Genomic DNA, 21099 nt, shown 5'->3' with positions numbered 1-21099 from the left:
TACAAAATCAACATACAAAAATAGTTGTGCTTCTTTACAGTAAAAATGAGCTATCTACAAAACAAATTAAGAAAAAATCCTATTTACAATAGCATCAAAAAGAGTAAAATGCTTAGGAATAATTTTTATTAAGGATATATAAGATCTGCACATTGAAAATTATAAAACATTGATGAAGGAAATCCATGAAGAAAAACAAGTAAATGTAAAGATAGCCTTTACTGATTTTTCTTTGTGTCCTTTGGCTTTAATAAATCATAGTCATGAGTAAGCTATATGCTGAGAACTGTGAGTTCTATACTGATTCATTAAACCTAGAGATACTACTGGGGACCGCCGAGAAAGGAAAAAATTGCCATCTTAACAATTCTGAGTCTTCCAATCCATTCACATGGAATATTCCAACTTCACTTAGATTTTTTTCTTTTCCTCAAAACTGTGTTAAGTGAATCTGTTTTGCATTTCTTTTATTAAGAGTATTCTTATGCTACTGTGAATGGAATTGTTTTTCTAATTTCATTTTCAGATTGTTCACTGCAATTACATAGAAATTCAATTCATTTTTGTATAGTGACTGTGTATCTTGTGACTTTTATAAACTCTTTTGTTTTCAAAGCTATTTTTGATGAATTCCTTAGGATTATTACATACATGCAGGATCATGTCATCTGCAGAGAGACGTGTACTTCCTCCCTCCAAATTGGACGACTTTTATTTCTTTTTCTTACCTGACTGTACTTTCTACAGTCTCTAGTACAGCACTGAATAGAGGTGATGAGAGCCTACACCTCCTTGCTCTGTGTCTGATTTTAGGGGGAAAGTACTCAGAATTTTGTTATTAGTATGATGTTAGCTGTAGGTATTTCATAGATGACCTGTATCAGGTTAAGTTTCTCCCTATTTATAATTTGTGCATAATTTTATAAATGAGTGGTTATTACATTTGTTATATCCTTCCACTGAATCTTCTGAGATGATCATGTACTTTCTTTTCCTTTATTTAAATAATATAGTGTGCTACATTAATTAAACAAACTTGCAGTACTGAAATAAATCCCTCTTGGTCATGGTGGCATTCTTTTCATATTTCTGGATTCTGTTTGTAATTTTAAAAGGGTTTTTGCATTGACATTCATGAGGAATATCGGTCTATAGTCTCCCTGTGAGGCTTTCATCTGGTGTCAGGGTAATACTGTCCTTTAAAATGAGTTATTTTTCTTATTTATTTTTTAAAAATAAATTTATTTATTTATTTTTGGCTGCATTGGGTCTCTGTTGCTGTGCGTGGGCTTTCTCTAGTTGTGGTGAGCGGGAACTACTCTTTGTTGTGGAGCACGGGCTCTAGGTACACGGGCTTCAGTAGTTGTGGCACGCAGGCTCAGTAGTTGTGGCTCACGTGTTCCAGAGCACAGGCTCAGCAGTTGTGGTGCACAGGCTTAGTTGCTCCACAGCACGTGGGATCTTCCCAGACCACGCTCAAACCCATGTCCCCTGCATTAGCAGGTGGATTCTTAACCACTGCACCACCAGGGAAGCCCTAAAATGAGTTTTAAAGTATCCCTTTCTCTTATATTTTCTGGGAGAGATTGTGGTGTATTGCTATTGTTTCTTCTTTAAATGTTTGGTAATATTCACCAGGGAAGTTATCTAAATCTGGGCTTTAATTTGTGGAAAGATTTTTAAATAATCATCTTAAAGAACCTCGATGAAGAAATGTAAGAGAACATAGGTAGATAACCAGAGGAAATTGAAAAAACTGCAAGAGCAAAATGGAGGAATAAAGAAAGTGTAACCATCAAAAAGAACCAAACAGAAATTGTAGAGTTGAAGAAAACAATAATAAAAATAAAAATTTAATAAAAGACTTCAAAAGCAGAATCAATCACACAGAAGCAAGAGTAAGTGAACCTGAATATTGTTTATTTCCAATTATCTAGTAGAGAAACAACAACAACCAAAAATAATAAAAAAGCAAAGAACACCTACCTGAATTATGGTAGCTTATCAAGCAAATGAACATTCATATCATGAGAGCTCCTGAAGGGGAAAACAGAGAGAAAGGAGCAGAAAGATTTTTAAAGAAATAATAGCTGAAAACTTCCCAAATCTTGGGAGACATACGGACAGCTAGGAACAGAAGGCTAAAAGGTCTCCAAGCAAGAAAAACCCAAAATATATTCCCCTAAGACAAATTATAACCAAAATGTTAAAAGTCAAAAGAAAATTTTTGAAGCAGCAAGATAAAAATTACTCACTACATATAAAGGAATCCATAAGGTTATCAGTGGATTTCTCTGCAGAAATGTTGCAAACCAGGATGGAGGGGGATGAAACATTCAAAATACTAAAAGAAAAAATTGCCAACCAAGAAAACTATACAAGGCAAAGTGTCCTTCAAAAATTAAGGAGAGATAAAGACAATTCCAGACAAATAAAAGGTAAGAGGGTTCATCACCTCCAGACCTGCTTATAAGAAATCCAACAAGGAGTTCATCAAATTATAAGAGGACACTAAGTCATGAAAATATATAAAAGTGTAAAACTCACTGGTAAATGTAAATATATAGTCGAATTCAGAATATACTAATACTGTAATCATGACAAATCACATTTATCTCTACTACAAAAGTATTATGAAATAAACATAGTTATAATAATTTGTTAATGGATTCACAATATAAAAAATACAAAGTGTGATATTAAATGCATAAAATAAAGGAGAAGGAGAATTAAAAATGCAAAGCTTTTATATTTATAGAAGATGGGTTGTTATTAGCAGCTTAAAATATACTGTTATATCTATAAAATATCTTTATAAGCATCATGGTATTCACAAAGAGGTAATCTGTAATAGATACACAAATTAAAATATATCACTACAAAAAACAAATCAAAATGGAAGACAGAAAAGAAAAAGGAACTTTAAAAAACAGAAAACAACTAACAGGATGGCAATAGAAAGTCCTTACCTATCAATAATTACTTTAAATGTAAACAGATTAAGTTCTCCAATCAAAATATACAGAATGGAAAATGGATAGAGAAAAAAAAGAGATTCAACAATCAAGAAACTCAATTTAGCTTTAAGAATATGCCTAAGCTGAAAGTGAAAGGAAGAAAAAGATATTCCATGCAAATGCTAACCAAAAGAAAGCAGGGTTTACTGCACTTATATTAGACAAAATAGACTTTCAGTCAAATCAGTCACAAAAGACAAAGAGGGTCATTATAAAATGATAAAGGGATCAATCCATCAAGAGAACATAACACTTGTAACTATAAATGCACCAAATATTGGAGCACCTAAAAACTTTAAGCAAATATTGACAGACTGAAGGAAAAAGTAGACAACAATACAATAACAGAAGGGGACTTCAATACCCTACTTTTAACATTGGATAAATCAACCTGAAAGAAAGTAAGAAAATAGCAGACCTGAATAACATTATAGATCAAATAGACCTTGAGACATATATAGGACATTATTTCCAATGGAAAAAAATACAAATTCTTCTCAAAAGCACATGTATCATTCTCTACAATAGGATATATGGTGGTCACAGGCAAGTTTTAAGAAACTTAAGACTGAAATAATATTTTGTGTATTTTACAGTGTTATGAAACTAGAAACTAATAAAAGAGGAAAAAGTGGAAAATTCAGAAAATGCAGAATTAAACAGAACACTCCTGAACAACCAATAGATCAAGGAGAAATAAAAGAAAAATCAGAAAGAATCCTGAAATAGAGAAAAACAAAAAAACAATATACCAAAATATATGAGATGCCACAAAAGCAGTTATAAGAGTTACGTTTATTGCAATAAATGTCCACATTAAAAAAGGGAAATATCTCAAATAAACAACCCAACATTACACCTAAAGGAATAAGAAAAGGAGGAAAAAAGTAAACCCAAAGTTAGCAAAAGGTAGAAAAGAACAAAGATTAGAGGGGAAATAAATGAAATAGAGACTAAAAAGAAAATAGAGAAGATCAATAAAACTAGGAGTTGGATTTTTGAAATCCAAAATGGCAAAACTTTAGTTAGACTAACCAAGTAAAAAAAAGACAGGCCTCAATAAAATAAAATTATGAATGAAAGAAGAGACACTAAATTTGATACTGTAGAAATACAAAGGATCATAAGTAGCTACTATGAAGAATTATATGCTGACAAAGTGTGTGACCTAGAAGAAATGTGTACGTTCCAAGAAACACACAATCTACCAAGACTGAATCATGAAGAAATGGAAAACTCGAACTGACTAATCATAACTATAGGGACTAAATTTGTTTTTAAAACCTCCTAAGAAAAGCCCAGGACCAGATGGTTTCATAAGTGAATTCTATGAAATATTTAAAGAAGAATACTAATCCTTCTCCAACTCTTCCAAAAAATTAAAAAGGAGGGAATACTTCCAAACTCGTTTTCCAAGGCCAGCATTACCCCAGTACTAAAGACAGATAAGGACACCAGAAGAAAAGAAAATTGCAGGCCAATATCCCCAGTGAATACAGATGAAAAACATTCTGAAGAAAATGCTAGCACAACAAATTCAACAGCATATTAAAAGGATCAAACACCATGGTCAAGTGGGATTTATACCTTAGATGCAAGAATGATTCAACATACAGGTATCAATAAATGCAATACACCCCATTAATAAAATTAAGAGTAAAATTCATATAGTCTGCTGAAGAGATGCAGAAAAAAAATTTGACAAAATTCAACACCCTTTCATGATAAACACTCAAAAAATTGGGTATAGAAAGAACATGTCTCAACATAATAAAAGCTATATAGGACAAACTTTAGCTAACATTATACCCAATAGTGAAAAGCTGAAATCTTTTCCTCTAAGATCAGGAATAAACGGAGGTATCCAATATCACCACTCCTATTCAGCACAGTACTGGAAGTTCCAGCCAAAGCAATTAGGCAAGAAAAAGAAATAAAAGGCACTCAAATCAGAAAGGAAGAAGTAAAATTGTCGCTGTTTTCACATGACATGATCTTATATACAGAAAATCCTAAAGAACCACAAAAAAAAAAAAATCCATTAGAACTGATACACAAATTCAGTAAAGTTGCAGGATACAAAATCAAACTACTAAAATCATTTTCATTTCTATGCATTTATAACAAAATATATGAAAAAGAAAAATTTTAAATCCTACTTATAATAGTATCAAAAACATTATATTACTTGGGAATAAATTTAACTTTTAGACTTTATATGATGAAATTATGGCTGAAAACTTCCCTAACCTAAAGAAGGAAACAGATATCCAGGTAAAGGAATCACAGAGAATCCCAAACAAGATGGTCCCAAAGAGACCCACATTAAGAATTATCATAATTCAAATAGCAAGAGTTAAAGATAAAGAGAAAATTGTAAAGGCAGCAAGAGACAAAGTCACATACAAGGGAAGCCAAATAAGGCTTAGCTTATTTTTCTAAAGAAACTTTACACCACAGACGAGAGTGGTATGATGTATTTAACGAGCTGAAAGAAAAAAAAAAAACTACAACCTAGAATATTCTACCCTGCAAGGTTATCATTCTGAATTGAAAAAGAGATAAGGCTTTTTCAAGACAAGCAAAAATGAAGAGTTCATCACTACTAAACCAACCTTACAAGAAATGTTAAAGGATCTTCTTTAAATGAAAAATAAAAGGCTACAACAAGAAATAAGAAAATATAGGAAGTGAAAAATCTCCCTGGTAAAGGCAAATATATAGTTAAGGCAGTGTATCAACCACTTAAATAATCTAGTATCAAGGTTAAAAGACAAAAATTGTAAAAATCAACTATAGCTACAATAAACATATAAGGGATAGTCATGAAGATGTAAAATATGACATCAAAAACACAAAGTGTATGTGGGGGGAGGGTAAAAAACGTAGATCTTTTAAAATTGTATTTAAATTTTGAATGACTATCAGTTTAAAACAAGTAGGTGTAGCTATACGTCGACATATATGAACCCCATGGTAACCCAAATCAAAAACTACAATAGATATACAAAAATTAGAGAGAAAGGAGCCCATACATAACACTAAAGAAAATCATCAAACTGCAAGGGAAGAAACTAAAAGAGAAAGAAAAGAGAGAAGAATTACAGAAACAACCAGAAAGCAAGAAATAAAATATCAGTAAGTACATAGCTATCAATAACCCCTTTAAATGTCAAAGGACTAAATGCTGCAATCAAAAGGCTGACTGGATAAAAAAAAAAACAAGACGCATCTATAAGCTACCTATAAGAGACTCAATTCAGAGCTAAAGACATACGCAACAATCTCATCTACAATCACATCAAAAAGAATAAAATACCTAAGAATAAATTTAACCAAGGAAGTGAAAAACCCATACTCTGAAAACTATAAGACATTGATGAATACATACAAATAAATGGACAGATATACCATGTTCATGGATTGGAAGAATTAATGTTAAAATAACTGTACTACCCAAAGCAATCTACAGATTGAATGCAATCCCTAGCAAAATACTCATGACATTTTTCTCAGAACTAGAACAAAGAATTCTAAAATGTGTATGGAACCACAAAAGACCCCTAGCAGGCAAAGCAATCTTGAGGAAAAAAAGAACTAGAGTTATCACACTCCCTGACTTCTATTTTACAAAGCTACAGCAATCAAAACAGTATGCTACTGACACAAAAACAGGTATATATCAATGGAACAGAATAGAGAGCTCAGAAATAAATCATACACATATGGTCAATTAATCTATGACAAAGGAGGCAAGAAGGTATACAATGGTGAAACAACAGTCTCTTTAATAAGCCATGTTGGAAAAACTGGACACCTCCACCTAAAAGAATGAAATTTTTGTATATGATGTGTGTATATCACATCATATACAAGAATAAACTCAAAATGGATTAAAGACCTAAATGCAAGACCAGAAACCATAAAACTCCTACAAGAAAACATATGCAGTACACTCTTTGACTTTGAATTTAGCAATATTTTTAATGGATCTGTCTCCTCAGGCAAGGGTATAAAAAGCAAAAATAAAGAAATGGGACTCATTCAAACAAAATCTTCTACACAATGAAGGAAACCATCAAGAAAACAAAAAGGTAACCAACTGAATGGGAGAAGATATTTGCAAATATGTTTGTTAAGGGGCTAATATCCAAAATATAAAATGAACTCAGATGACTCAATATTAAAAAAACAAGCAAGCAAACAAAACAAAAACTTGATTTTATTTTTTTCCCTTTTTTTAAATTTAATTTTTATTTTAAAATTAAAAAAAAATTTTATTGGGGTATAGCTGTTTTACAATGTTGTGTTAGTTTCTACTGTACAGAGAAGTGGAGTTCCCTGTGCTATACAGCAGGTTCTCATTAGTTATCTATTTTATACATATTAGTGTACATATGTCAATCCCAATCTCCCAATTCATCCCACCCCCCCTTTTCACCCCTTGGTGTCCATACATTTCTTCTCTACTTCTGTGTCTCAATTTCTGCCTTGCAAATAGGTTCATCTGTACCATTTTTCTAGATTCCACATATATGCCTTAATATATGATATTTGTTTTTCTCTTTCTGACTTACTTCACTCTGTATGACAGTCTCTACTGGTCAGAATGGCCATCATCAAAAAATCTACAAATAATAAATGCTGGAGAGAGTGTGAAGAAAAGGGAATCCTCTTGCACTGTTGGTGGGAATGTAAATTGATACAGCCACTGTGGAGAACAGTGTAGAGGTTCCTTAAAAATCTAAAACTGGAATTACCATATGACCCAGAGATCCCACTACTGGGTATATACCCAGAAAAACCATAACTCAAAAAGACACATGCACCCCAATGTTCACTGTGGCACCATTTACAATAGCCAGGTCATGGGAGCAACCTAAATGCCCACTGACAGACGAATTGACAAAGAAGATGTGGTACATATATACAATGGAATATTAATGAGCCATAAAAAGGAACGAAATGGGGTCATTTGTAGAGACGTGGATGGACAACTTGATTTTGAAATGGACAGAGAGCCTGAATAGGCATCTTTCAAAAGACACACAGATGGCCAACAGGCACATGAAAAGATGTTCAACATCACTAATCAGGGAAATGAAAATCAAAATCACAATGAGATATCACCTCACACCTGTCAGAATGGCTATAGTCAAAAAGGCAACAAATAGCAAGTGTTTACAAGGATGTGGAGAAAAGGGAACCCTGGCACACTATTGGAGGGAATGTAAATTGTTACAGTCACTATGGGAAACTATATGGAGGTTTCTCAATTAAAAATAGAACTACTTTGATCCAGGATATATATCTGAAGGATATAATACCAGTGTCTTGAAGAGGCAGGTGTACCCCCATGTTCATCGCAGTATTACTCACAATAGCCTAGATATGGAAATGACCTAAGTGTCGAGCAACAGATTAATGTATTAAAAGAAATGTAGTGTGGAATAATATTCAGCCATAAAAAATAAGGAAATCTTGCCATTTGCGACAACATGTAGGAACCTGGAGGACATTATGCTAATTGAAATAAGTCAGACAAGAGAAAGAGAAATACTGTATAATCTCACATGTGAAATGTAAAAAAGCCAAACTCCTCAAAGCAGAGAGCAGATTGGTGGTTGCCAGTGGGTGCTAAGTGAGGAAAATGGGAAGATGTAGGTTAAGGGTACAAATTTTCAGCTATAAAATGAAAAAAATCTGGGGATCTAATGTACTGCATGGTGACCGTAGTTAACAATAATGTTATTATATACTTAAAAGTTGCTAAGACAGTAAATCTTAAATGTTCTCAGTATGTGAAGTGGTGGATGTGTTAACTAACCTTATTGTGGTCATCATTTCACAATACATACTTAGAGCAAATCATTACATTGTACATCTTAAACTAAAGAATTATATGTTGACCATATCAATAAACCTGGGGAAAACTTTTTTTTTTTTTTTTTTGGGAAAACTTTTTTTAAAGATTAAATCATGCTCTTCCTCCCGTCTTAAGAATATGTGCATTTACCTTTGTTCAGAGTTTGTTTCTTTCTCCTTAGGGTTCCAATGGATTATGCTGGGTGTTGGGCAATTTTCAGGAGCTCGTTAAATGCTTTCATTAAAAGGAACTGAATGGTTGTAACAGTAACTGAATGAATTGTGAAGGTAGAGAGGATTTTTACCAGAAGACAGTAAAGAGAAGTTAGCCAACAAAAAGAACTAATCTAACTTCCTGTCCCTATGTTAAGTATGGTCTTATAAAATAAGAATTTAAAAAGGTTGCCCAAGATGTATGTTGATCACAGAGAAATCCCAGTGCGTACAGGAAAGATTTGTAATGTGGTATAGGAATGGGAAGTCAAATCAGGAGAGAGAAGCATCACACATTATGTACAGGAGAGTCCTAGAAATGACAGATTACAGAGTGGACTGAAGTGTGACAGGGGCTCCAATGCTGCTTGCATATAATAAGATGGGAAGGACTGCATAGAGTAGTGACATGTTTTCCATCTCCTTGGAACAAGTATTTCAAGAAATTTAATGATGGGACTTCCCTGGTGGCGCAGTGGTTAGGAATGCGCCTGCCAATGCAGGGGACACGGGTTCGAGCCCTGGTCCAGCAAGATCCCACATGCTGTGGAGCAACTAAGCCCATGCGCTACAACTACTGAGCCTGTGCTCTACAGCCTGCAAGCCACAACTACTGAAGCCCACGCACCTAGAGCCTGTACTCTGCAACGAGAACCCACCGCAACGAGAAGCCCACACACCGCACAAAGAGTAGCCACCACTCGACACAACTAGAGAAACCCCGCATGCAGCAACAAAGACCCAATGCAGCCAAAATTAGACAAATAAATTTAAAACAAAAAGAATTCACCTGCCAATGCAGGGGACACAGGTTCGAGCCCTGGTCCAGGGAGATCCCACATGCCGCAGAGCAACTAAGCCTGTGCACCACAACTACTGAGCCCGTGTGCCACAACTACTGAAGCACGTGCGCCTAGAGCCCATTCTACACAAGTGAAGCCGCTGCAATGAGAAGCCCGCGCACCACAATGAAGAGTAGCCCCTGCTCACCACAACTAGAGAAAGCCCGCATGCAGCAACGCAAGACCCAACACAGCCAAAAATAATAAATAAATAAATTTTTTAAGAAAAAGAAATTTAATGCTAACATATAAAATACAGATTGCCTCCTACCTTGCAATCTCGTGTGCAGCATTCCCCCGAACCACATATTTTATTTTTTTTCTTTGTACATGTTCTAGGATCACAGCAGTTTGGATGTGTACAATTCTGGAAACAAATGCTTTGTTACTCAGTCATGCATGATTAGGTACAATCAAATAAAACTGCAATACAGAATTTATTTACGAAGTATAAGCATTTCTTAAAAACCAGTTTCAGTAATTCCACTCTTTACATGAGACTTATTGAAATCAACATCTCAGCCAGTAGGTTGTAAAAGAAATGTGTCATTTCACTACATTCCATATAATCTGAACAATATTAACATAACTACTGTGGAGCCAAAAACTTAGAGGAAATAGTTATTAGATTTCTTGTTAGCTACCATTCTCTTCTAAATTTTTCCTATATTCTTGCTTTCATAATAAATCTATTTACACACTGCCAGCATGCAGACTCTCAGCTTCTGTCTGAAATGGCAAACCCCCAAACTTCTGCCCCCAGAAAAGTGGTCCCAGAAGCCAGTCTGGTCTGTCCAGATTTCACTGGGATGCTGGCCCCATATGTACTTGTATTTTACAAGATTCAGTGCCTTCAATCAACCTTTCCAGTCTTCAGTAGCGAGTTTGTTTTAAACTCTGTAATTTACCAATATTAGAAGTTTGAGTTTCCTGGTGTTGTGCTTTTTCTTACTGGTATTTTTTTGTTTGTTTTTGTTTTTATTTTTGTTTTTGCGGTACGCGGGCCTCTCACCGTTGTGGCCTCTTCCGTTGCGGAGCACAGGCTCCGGACGCACAGGCCCAGCGACCATGGCTCACGGGCCCAGCCGCTCCGCGGCATGCGGGATCCTCCCGGACCGGGGCACGAACCCGTGTCCCCTGCATCGGCAGGCGGACTCTCAACCACTGCGCCACCAGGGAAGCCCCTTACTGGTATTTTTAATTGGTATTTTCAATGAACAGCTTCACCACAGGCAGCAATATTATACTTTAAAAAGGCTGCTTATTTCATCTATTGACTCGTGTATTCATGTACTCAAAGTTTAAATATTCCTTTGTTAGCTTTTTTTCTTACTGTATCTCTTAATCAAATGTTTGGTTATTCTAGTTTGGTTTTTTTTTCTTTTTCAATACAACTCCATTTGTAAGGGCAGACTTTCTTAAGAATAGAATGCTCTGGCTATTTCAAAATGGTTCCTTTTCCCCTCCCTCTGCCAGAAGCATTAGACTTCTCTCCAGTATTCACTGTGACAAACAGTTCAAGTTTCTGCAGGTACAACTCATAAAAGTGTGGGGGGCTTCCCTGGTGGCGCAGTGGTTGAGAGTCCGCCTGCCGATGCAGGGGACGCGGGTTCGTGCCCCGGTCTGGGAGGATCCCACGTGCCGTGGAGCGGCTGGGCCTGTGAGCCATGGCCGCTGAGCCTGCGCGTCCGGAGCCTGTGCTCCGCAACGGGAGAGGCCACAACAGTGAGAGGCCCGTGTAACGCAAAAAAAAAAAAAAAGTGTGGGGACCTTCCTATGATTGGGTTCCCCTGGAGTTTTAAGCTATCAGAGTTCTACACACTGAGACTCCAGACATTTGTCAATTCCAGTTCAGGTTTTCCTACCCAGATACTGGTTCCCAAAAGGTTTTAGCTTGTGGGTTGCCATTCTATTAAGTTGTGATTCTCTGCATTCACCTGTTGGTTTTTCCAATTTGTGGGGCAGTGGTTTGCTCTGTGACCTCACATCTCTGATGGATGCAAGAAGAGCTATTTCTTTTCCAAGTTGGTTAGCTTTTTACTTGTAAGGACTAAGTGGTGACTTCTAAACTTCTCACATGTCAGACCAGAAGCCATAATTCTTGTCTTTCAATGTATTTGAATAGAAGTCCTTTGAATTGGCTTTTGAATCTCCCATTTCAGAGTCTATCATTTTATTTTTCTTAACAGAGCCTAAAAGAAAACGTTTCTAAATTTGATTAAGTACAACTTTACACATTTTTCTTTAAAACCTCATTCTTATTTGCCTTATCTAAGAAAGTTCTGCCTATCACAAAGTCAAAAAGACTGTCTCCTGTGTTTTACCCTAAGAGCTTTAGGATTTTCACTTTTATATTTAGGTCTTTGATCCATTTCAAGTTAGTTTTTGTGTATGGTGAGATGTCAAAGTTTTCTTTTTATGTACGTGGATATCTAGCTCATACAATACCTTTGCTGGAAAGGTTTTCTTCACCCATTTAACTGCCTTAACACCTCTGATTGGCAGAGAATCAACTGATCTTATAAATATTTTATATTTGGATTCTCTATACTGTTTCATTAAGGGATATATTTATGCTTTGGCCAATACCACATTATATTGATTATTTATGCTTTATAGAAAATTTTGAAATTTACAGAAAATTAGTGTATGTGCTCCACCTTTGTTCTTTTTAATTGCTTTGTCTATTCTAGGTCCTTTGCATTTCCATATATATTATAGTATCAGCTTGTCAATTTCCACAGAACGATGGTGGGGTTGGGATTGGGATTGTGTGGAGTGTTGATGTAGAGCTGACATCTTGGCAATATTGTGTCTTCCAATCCATGAAAGTGGGATATGTCTCCCTCTCGATCTTCTTTCATTTCTCTGAGCAATGTGAGTTTTCATTTTCATTGTACGTCTTGCACGTATTCTGTTAAATTTATCTCTATTTCATGTTTTTGAAACAATGTATATGGAATTGTACATTTTAGTTCATTTTACATTTGTTCATTGTTTATACATAGAACTCCATGGAATTTGGGTTCACATGCATTCATTAATTAACTTTAGCAGACTTTGGGGGTAGATTGTTTAGGATTCTCCAATCACGTGGCCAAGTTGAATTTGATTAAAGACAGTTTTAATCTTCCTTTCCATTCATTGTGTGTTTCTTTTTTGTGCCTTATTGCAGTTTCATTGTGTTTCATTGTGTTTCTTTATCTTCCCTTACTGCAATGGCAGGAGCATCCACTGCAGTGTTGAAGGGAAACATAACCTGTCCATACAAAACTTTTTTTCCATATAATAGCAAACGATGCATTTTGCTATACAGTCTATAGTCTTTAGATGTTCTTGTCTTTTTGTTACTGCTTGTTGTTAAAAGCATCTTTCTTCAACTCCTTATACACTCTTTGTGGTCACTAATTATAAGATTAGAGCTGATGCATACACTCAAGAATTTAGGAAGGCAATATTTGAAGACAAATATTAACTAAAGGATGTTTGCTCCCCACTTCAAAAAATGGCAAAATTAGGAAACTTAAAGGCTTCCATCTTCCCCAAAGAAGGTGTTTTTCAAAATTTTTCTACTAAAAGACAAGGTCTTCTTTTCCACCTCGTACTCACATATACGGGAAATAAAAAATATTTTTGAAAAAATTTCCACTAACCTGTAAAGTGCCGCAATCACATTCTTCACCCGATTCCAACTTTCCATTGCCACACACCTTCCACTGTTTGTAAACTGGCCCAACAGGAAGGATTTTACGAAGACATTCAAGGCCAGAATGTGCAGCAAAATATTTAAAGTCATCCAAGCTACAAGTGCTAAAATCCTTTATACCCCCAGATAGCCTAAAATATATTAGAAAAAGGGTATGACAAAAATTATTGCTGTATAACTCTACATTTCTCCTAATGTATGATGTTTTGAAGAGAGATTTAAAGAGCATTATTCTCACAGATAACAATAAGCACACTTTTAAAAATATAAAAGTATTTAAAAATACTAACATTTTTAACACACTTTTTAAATTTCACCAAGAAAATTCTTGTAATGAAAAAAAATTCCAAAATCTTTTGCCATTCATCCTGTTTTAAAGAAGACCAATTATTTACCTATCCTAAAATCTTTATTAATTGTTTAAACATAGGAACTGTGTTACTCTTGATTTACCTTCTTACTGCCAAACAACTGAATTAAAAATTTTTGGCCTCAGTATTTAATATACTTTTTATTTATTTAATATCATTTTTGTATTTTTTCTGTAAATATCAATATGAACATGTCTGTATTATCTTTAAAAGTATATTTTAGATCTTTTGCTCTCTGTAATCAGGCATTTTTCAAACAAGAATCTGTTGTTTGATTTATACCATGGGAGGGACAAGAGGAATACCTGTCCTGATGGAGTGAGAAAGTTGTTAGTAGTCTGCTAATATATCAGCATCCAACTAAAACCCTAGAAAGAATACAATTTAAGAGTAAAGACTACGCCCTAGACCAGTAGCTGACAAACTTATCTGTGAAGGGCCACACAGTACATATTATAGGCTTATATGCCATATGCTCTGTTGCAGCTACTCAACTCTGCCACTGTAGTGCAAAAGCAGCCATGAAGAACACGTAAAACAGTAAGCCTATAAAATGAATTTACAAAACAGGTAGGCAGCCAAATTTAGCCTATAGATCATTGTTGGCTGACCTCTGCCCTATACTAAAATCTACTCTGTATCAGTCCTAACAGTTAGAGTCTAAACTCAAGCCCTGACAACATCCCCAGAGGAAACCAAGTTTGGAAGTTCAGGCCTGCCATTTTAGAGGGGTTTGGAAATGCCTTGAGTTTTCTATAGACTCATGTTAACAAAGTATAAAACCGAGCACATAAAATTTAAAATGATTACCTAATAATTGAATTGCCTGGTAGAAAAAGAATCAATGCTTTTCAGAGGAAGGTAATGAGAATCTAGGCTTTCTATTGTACTATCAAACAATATCCAATATGCTACTACTACTAATAATCATACAAAGAATAAGAAAATGTAAACCATAGTCAATAAAAAAGCAGTCAATGGTAAGCAACACTGAGATGGCCCAGGTGTTAGATTTGGCACACAAATACTTGAAAGGAACCATTATAAATATATTCAATTAATTAAAGAAAAATTTTAAATAATTCAGAGAAATTACAGCCTTACAGAGTGCACACTCAAAAGAGAGTGCATATCATCCAATTTACCTAATGTTCCAGGGCCAGTAAAACTAATTGTAGTGATAGAAATCAGATCAGCTGTTGACTGGCGTAGGGTGGAAGGTAAAAAGGACAGCCAAGGATCACAAAAGAACTTTCTGTGGAAATGGAAATGTTGCATAGCCTGATTGACACTGGTTCAGTAATTTGTATATATTTATCAAGAATCATAAACTTGTACACTTAAAGTTTAAAGTGTACAAATTTTATTGTGGACAAATCGTACCTCAAAAGCTGATTTTTTATAGTGTATACAAATACAACACTCAAAAAGATGATGAAAGAATATTCCTTTGAGAAACAATTTCACACAGAGAAGAAGTAATTTACTTATTATCTACTTTGTGCCTTCACAGATATTTGGGATAACATAGATTCAGTCATCACAGGACAAAATGAAATAATAAGAATATTGAGCTAAAAGGTCATTATTGGAAACATTTACCGAGCACTCTTCTAGGCAACTGGTGTGTAGTGAAACGTAGACCAAGTGCCTGCTAGGGGCAAAAAGTATGAGCATCAGGAAACAGGTATATGAAATAAGTCAGATAGTTATTGGAATGATGAAGAAAAATAAAACAACACAATTTACAGGGAATAAAAGACACTGTTTTAGAAGAGAAGACATTTATTTAAAAAAAAAAAAACTATAGCTAAGATTGGGAACAAGGCAAGGGTACCCACTCTCACCAGGTCGATTCACATTGGGCTGAATTTATTTCAAGTGCAATTAAGCAAGAAAAAGGAATTACGCACAAGTAGATGGAGAGGAAAACATAAAACTGTTCTTATTCATGGACAACAAGATATTGTTTATAGAAAATCTTAAGTAATCAACAAATAAAATCTGGAATTTCTGTTGAGTTTAGGAAGTTTGTGGCACACAAAGTCAATATACAAAAATTATATTTCTATGTACTAGCAATGAGCACTCTGAAAATGAAATTAAGAAAGCAGTTCTTTTCAAAATAGCAAAAAGAGAATAAAATGTTTAAGAATAAATATAGGGCTTCCCTGGTGGCGCAGTGGTTGAGAGTCCGCCTGCCGATGCAGGGGACGCGGGTTCGTGCCCTGGTCCGGGAGGATCCCACATGCCGCGGAGCGGCTGAGCCTGCGCGTCCGGAGCCTGTGCTCCGCGACGGGAGAGGCCACAGCAGTGAGGGGCCCGAGTACCAAAAAAAAAAAAAAAAAAAAAAAAAGAATAAATATAACAAAACAAGTACAAGACTTCTAAACTGTAAAATACCATACATTGCTGGGGAAAATTAAAGACCTAAATAAATGAAGACATATACCAGATTCAAGAATTAAAAGACTCAGTATTGTTAAAATGGTTACTCTCCCAAAATTGACTATTTATAATACCCAAGATATGGAAGCAACCCAAATGCCCATCCACAGATGAATGGATAAAAAAGATATGGTATGGAATATTACTCAGCCATAAAAATGAATGAAATCTTCCATTTGCAGCAACAAGGATGGATCTAGAGACTATCATTCTAAGTGAAGTAAGTCAAACAGAGAAAGACAAATACTGTATGGTATCGCTTACATGTGGTAACTAAAAAATAATACAAAAGAACACATATGCAAAACAGGAGTAGACTCACAGATATAGAAAACAAACAAGGGGTTACCAAAGGGGAGAGGGAGGAGGGGAGGAGCAAGTTAAGAGTAGGGCATTAAGAGATATAAACTAGTATGTATAAAACAGATAAGCAACAAGGATACAGTATATATATAGCACACGGAATTATAGCCATTATCTTGTAATAACTTATAATGGAATATAATCTGTAAATATACTGAATCACTATGCTGTATACCTGGAACTACCATAATGTTGTAAATAAACTATACTTCAATTTTTAAAACTCTCAACAGTTTTCATAAAAATTGGAAATTTGATAATAAAGTATATATGAAACTACAAAGGACCTAGAATAACCAAAACAATTTGGGAAAAGATGAAAAAACTTGGGGATTTGTACTACCTGATTTCAAAATTGTTTTTAAAGTATTATCAATGATACTAAAATTTTAAAAAAGCCTTTTTCTTCAGTAGTCTCTCTCTCAGTGGAGCATAGTTTTACTTATTTGTGACTTGATGTCTTTCTAAATTAAAAAAAGATACATTTTTAACTTGAATTGTACTGTTCATCCTTATATTGTATAATGCCAGTATCAAGGCATTTAACTTTAAATAGAATCACTAAAATCACACAATTCATATGGCTTGTCCCCAGAGGGTACCTTCAATCTAGCCAGCAGAGAAAAATACAAGCCAGACTCTGGAAGGTAGGAAGGAGGAAGAGAATGTCCCCAAGCATGGAGAGGCCTGAGGGAGCGCTGGGTCTATTTTGGTGTGTGTTCCACCTGCACTTGAAAAGAATGCGCATCCTAGTGTAGGATATAGCGTTCTATAATTGTCAATTAATTCAGTTTGGTTATAGAAATATAAAGTCCCTAACAAAAAAAAATTTTAAAGTATAGTTTAATAAAGAAAATGATCTTACACAGCTTTTGGTGACATTGTGCAAACATCTCCTGAACAGTGGCAGATCTCAGTATTATCATAACTCATTCCCATGTTAAGGCCAAGCAACTGCACAATACTGAGAGCATATGACTCCAAGGATAAACCCTCTGAATACTAAATATAAGGAAAATAAAAGAAAAATAGTTAGCTAAGAATCTTATTCAGTTATAAAAAGTTACTTACTATAATCAAAAATTCATATATAAAACTCATTTTTTTTAAACATCTTTATTGGGGTATAATTGCTTTACAATGGTGTGTTAGTTTCTACTTTATAACAAAGTGAATCAGTTATACATATACATATGTTCCCATATCTCTTCCCTCTTGCGTCTCCCTCCCTCCCACCCTCCCTATCCCACCCCTCTAGGTGGTCACAAAGCACCGAGCTGATCTCCCTGTGCTATGCGGCTGCTTCCCACAGGAATAAAGACACAGACCTACTAGAGAATGGACTTGTGGATATGGGGAGGGGGAAGGGTAAGCTGTGACAAAGTGAGAGAGTGGCATGGACATATATACACTACCAAGCATAAAACTCATTTTTAAAATTCATTAATGCATCCAAGATACTTAACGTAGACACAATTGTACTAGTTATGTAAGTATTATTAAACACGGATGGATGAGTAACACTACAGTTTAATTTCAAGATACTATTACATAATGACAATACCAGCTATCTTAGCAAATCTAATAGAGTTTAAACACCACACTATATCGCTTCTTTGAATTATTTTAAACAAGATGCTTTTAATCTTTTTTTTTAATAATCAATCCTACATTCTCTTTGTAGTATACAGTCTCTAAAATGGGTCCCAATGATCCCTGCCTCCTGGTATTTATGATCCTGTGTATCCCCACTCCATTGAGTGTAGGCTGGACTTACTGACTTGCTTCTAATTAACTGAATATAGCAGAAGTGATGGGTCATCATTTCCAAGATAAGTTATTTAAAGACTGACTTCTTGGAATCTATGTCTCTCTCTCTCTCTCATTCGCTCTGGGGGAAGGTAGCTACTTTGTTATGAAGTAGGCCTGTGGAGAGGTCCTCGTGAGTGAGCTTGGAAACTTTTTCTGAGGTCTTCCAATAGTCACATGACTGAGCTTGGAAGCAAATCCCCTCTGTGTTGAACCTTGAGATAATTACAGCCCTAGCTGACATCTTGTTTTCACCCACTAAGCTGCTCTTAGATTCCTGACCCACAGAACTGTGTTGTTTTCACGTGCTAAGGTTTGGTACAATCAGTTACATAGCAATAGATAACTAATACACCCTCAATAGGTATTGTTGTTTTCCTTTGAAACATTTCTATTATCTGCACAGAAGTTTATAGCAGCTTTATTCATAACTGCCAAAACTTGCAAGCATCCATGATGTCCTTCAGCAAGTGAACGGATAAACTGTGGCATGTTTCAGGCAATAGAATATTATTCAGCACTAAAAAGAAATGAGCTACAAGGTCATGAAAAGACACAGAGGAAATTTAAATGCATGTTACTAAGTGAGAGAAGCCAACCTGCAGAGACTATATACTATATGACTCCAACTATATGACATTCTGGAAGAAAAGTTATGGAGACAAAAGAGCCACGGCTGCAGGTGAGGAGGGGAGAAATTAATTGGCAGAGAGCACAGAGGATTTTTAAGGCAGTGAAAATACTGTGTATGATACCATAATGATGGACACATATCATTATTTGACCAAATTCGTAGAAAGTACAACACCAAGATTGAACCCTAAGGCAAATTATGAACTTTGGGTGATTTTTAATGGGTCAATGTACGTTTATCAATTGCAATAAGTATAACCCTCTGGTGAGTGATGGTGATAACGAAGAAGGTTATGCAAGTGTAGGGGCAAGGGATACATTGATAATCTATGCACCTTCTTCTCAATGGTGCTGTGAACTTAAAACTGCTCTAAAAATAGTATTTTTTAAAAAGTTGTTGGTACTTGATGGACCAAGAGCAAGATGGCATTGTGAGGGAGTGGCAAGTAAAGCACAGTTCAGAGGAGAAGATTAACTGACCCATGAAGATGTTTCTAAGTTTCCATTCCACATATTGCCCTGGGTCGCTTGTCCTTCAACCACAGCCACTGAGAGGTAGAAAACAACAATCAGCTGACGCATCAGACACTTCAGTCCACCTTCAGAGGGTAGAGAGTAATTTTGTTTACTGGAAGACTGCTTGAACTCAAGCAATCCCTCCTTCCTGCACCCCAGCTTTTGATCAAAAGCAGTTCTTAGGACCAAACAGAAGCCCTTGCCAGGACACACTTTATTCCCTTCATAGTTACAGACAATATTAATAGTAACCAAGGAACACATTTAGTTTCTCAGAAGACACAATGCCACTCTATTGGAAAAGGCATTCAATATAACTTTCATTGTCCCCAACAGGTCCCAGATAGCTGGTTCAATTGAGAGACATAACGGTTTCCTTAAATAATTCCTTTTCATATCCAACAAATGGACCCCTAAATGGGCCAAGCTATTGATGTCTCTTAATTCAAGGACCCTTGTCTGACACACACTTCACACAAACTTTAAAACATTTTTCCCTTTTCCTTCCCTATATTTAAAGGGGCTTATGTCTGGCCTCCATGTATATAAAGATTCACTGTATATGAGTCCCTTTAATTATGTCTCCCCTACTGTTGTAAATATTTTATCTTGCCCCATCCCATAAGGGTTGGAGACCAGATCCAGGTACATACCATCCTGAGGTCTATTAACCATAGATTTCCTCCTGGTCCAGGCAGCTGCTAATTTGACATGAGACCCATTTGAGCCTAAACTTCCACCACCACAAAAACAAACAAATGAAAAACAAAAACAAAAGCCTCTCAAGTGCAGCTGTACAACATTCTGTTGACTGTTCATCTCATTACCATTGGTCTGAGTGTTTTTATTGGTTTGCAACCTGGAGGCCCAAATTCTCCAAGTAAGCCATTATTTCAGCCAGACGTGGCAAATGCTGAGGCCCACATGCCACTGAGTTTGGATAATACAAACCTTACAACCAAAAGACTTCACCAGCTTGCCTGTCAACAACCAAACCAACAACTGAGGCAAAAGGCCCATACTGACCGGCTAAATTAGGGTTCCTGCCTCCAGCATAATTATGGAGCCCTAAACACAGGCATAAATATTTTAAATGGCAAACAACCTGACCTCCTATTAACCACATACACCAAAATCAGGTCATAAAATCTAAAACCTATTTATAACAGAACTCTTCTCATCACCTAATAGGGCAAGACCCTAGACTGTTGGACACTTTTAGATCCAGCCACAGCTAACTTGGGCTGTGCCAGTCAGGCTCTGCACAGATGTCAATATCACTTCTGCTCGCTGTGCACCCACAAGCCCCTTGAGTT

The 21099-nt window shown here is 35.7% G+C and overlaps 1 protein-coding gene across 1 annotated transcript in view; it reads right to left on the bottom strand.

Moving 5' to 3' along the window:
* Positions 1 to 21099, bottom strand: part of LOC116746886 (disintegrin and metalloproteinase domain-containing protein 5-like) — a 139523-nt gene that overhangs the window by 61760 nt on the left and 56664 nt on the right. The window contains exons 11-13 of the mRNA XM_032618655.1: positions 17691 to 17827; positions 13591 to 13774; positions 10209 to 10304 (exon numbers count right to left, since the gene is read on the bottom strand). Of these exons, the coding sequence (XP_032474546.1) occupies positions 10209 to 10304; positions 13591 to 13774; positions 17691 to 17827 (417 nt within the window). The remainder of the gene's footprint in view (positions 1 to 10208; positions 10305 to 13590; positions 13775 to 17690; positions 17828 to 21099) is intronic.

Source organism: Phocoena sinus, chromosome 21 (genome assembly GCF_008692025.1).
Source record: "Phocoena sinus isolate mPhoSin1 chromosome 21, mPhoSin1.pri, whole genome shotgun sequence".
NCBI classification, from domain to species: Eukaryota; Metazoa; Chordata; class Mammalia; order Artiodactyla; family Phocoenidae; genus Phocoena; species Phocoena sinus.
This window is presented reverse-complemented; position numbering and strand designations above follow the sequence as displayed.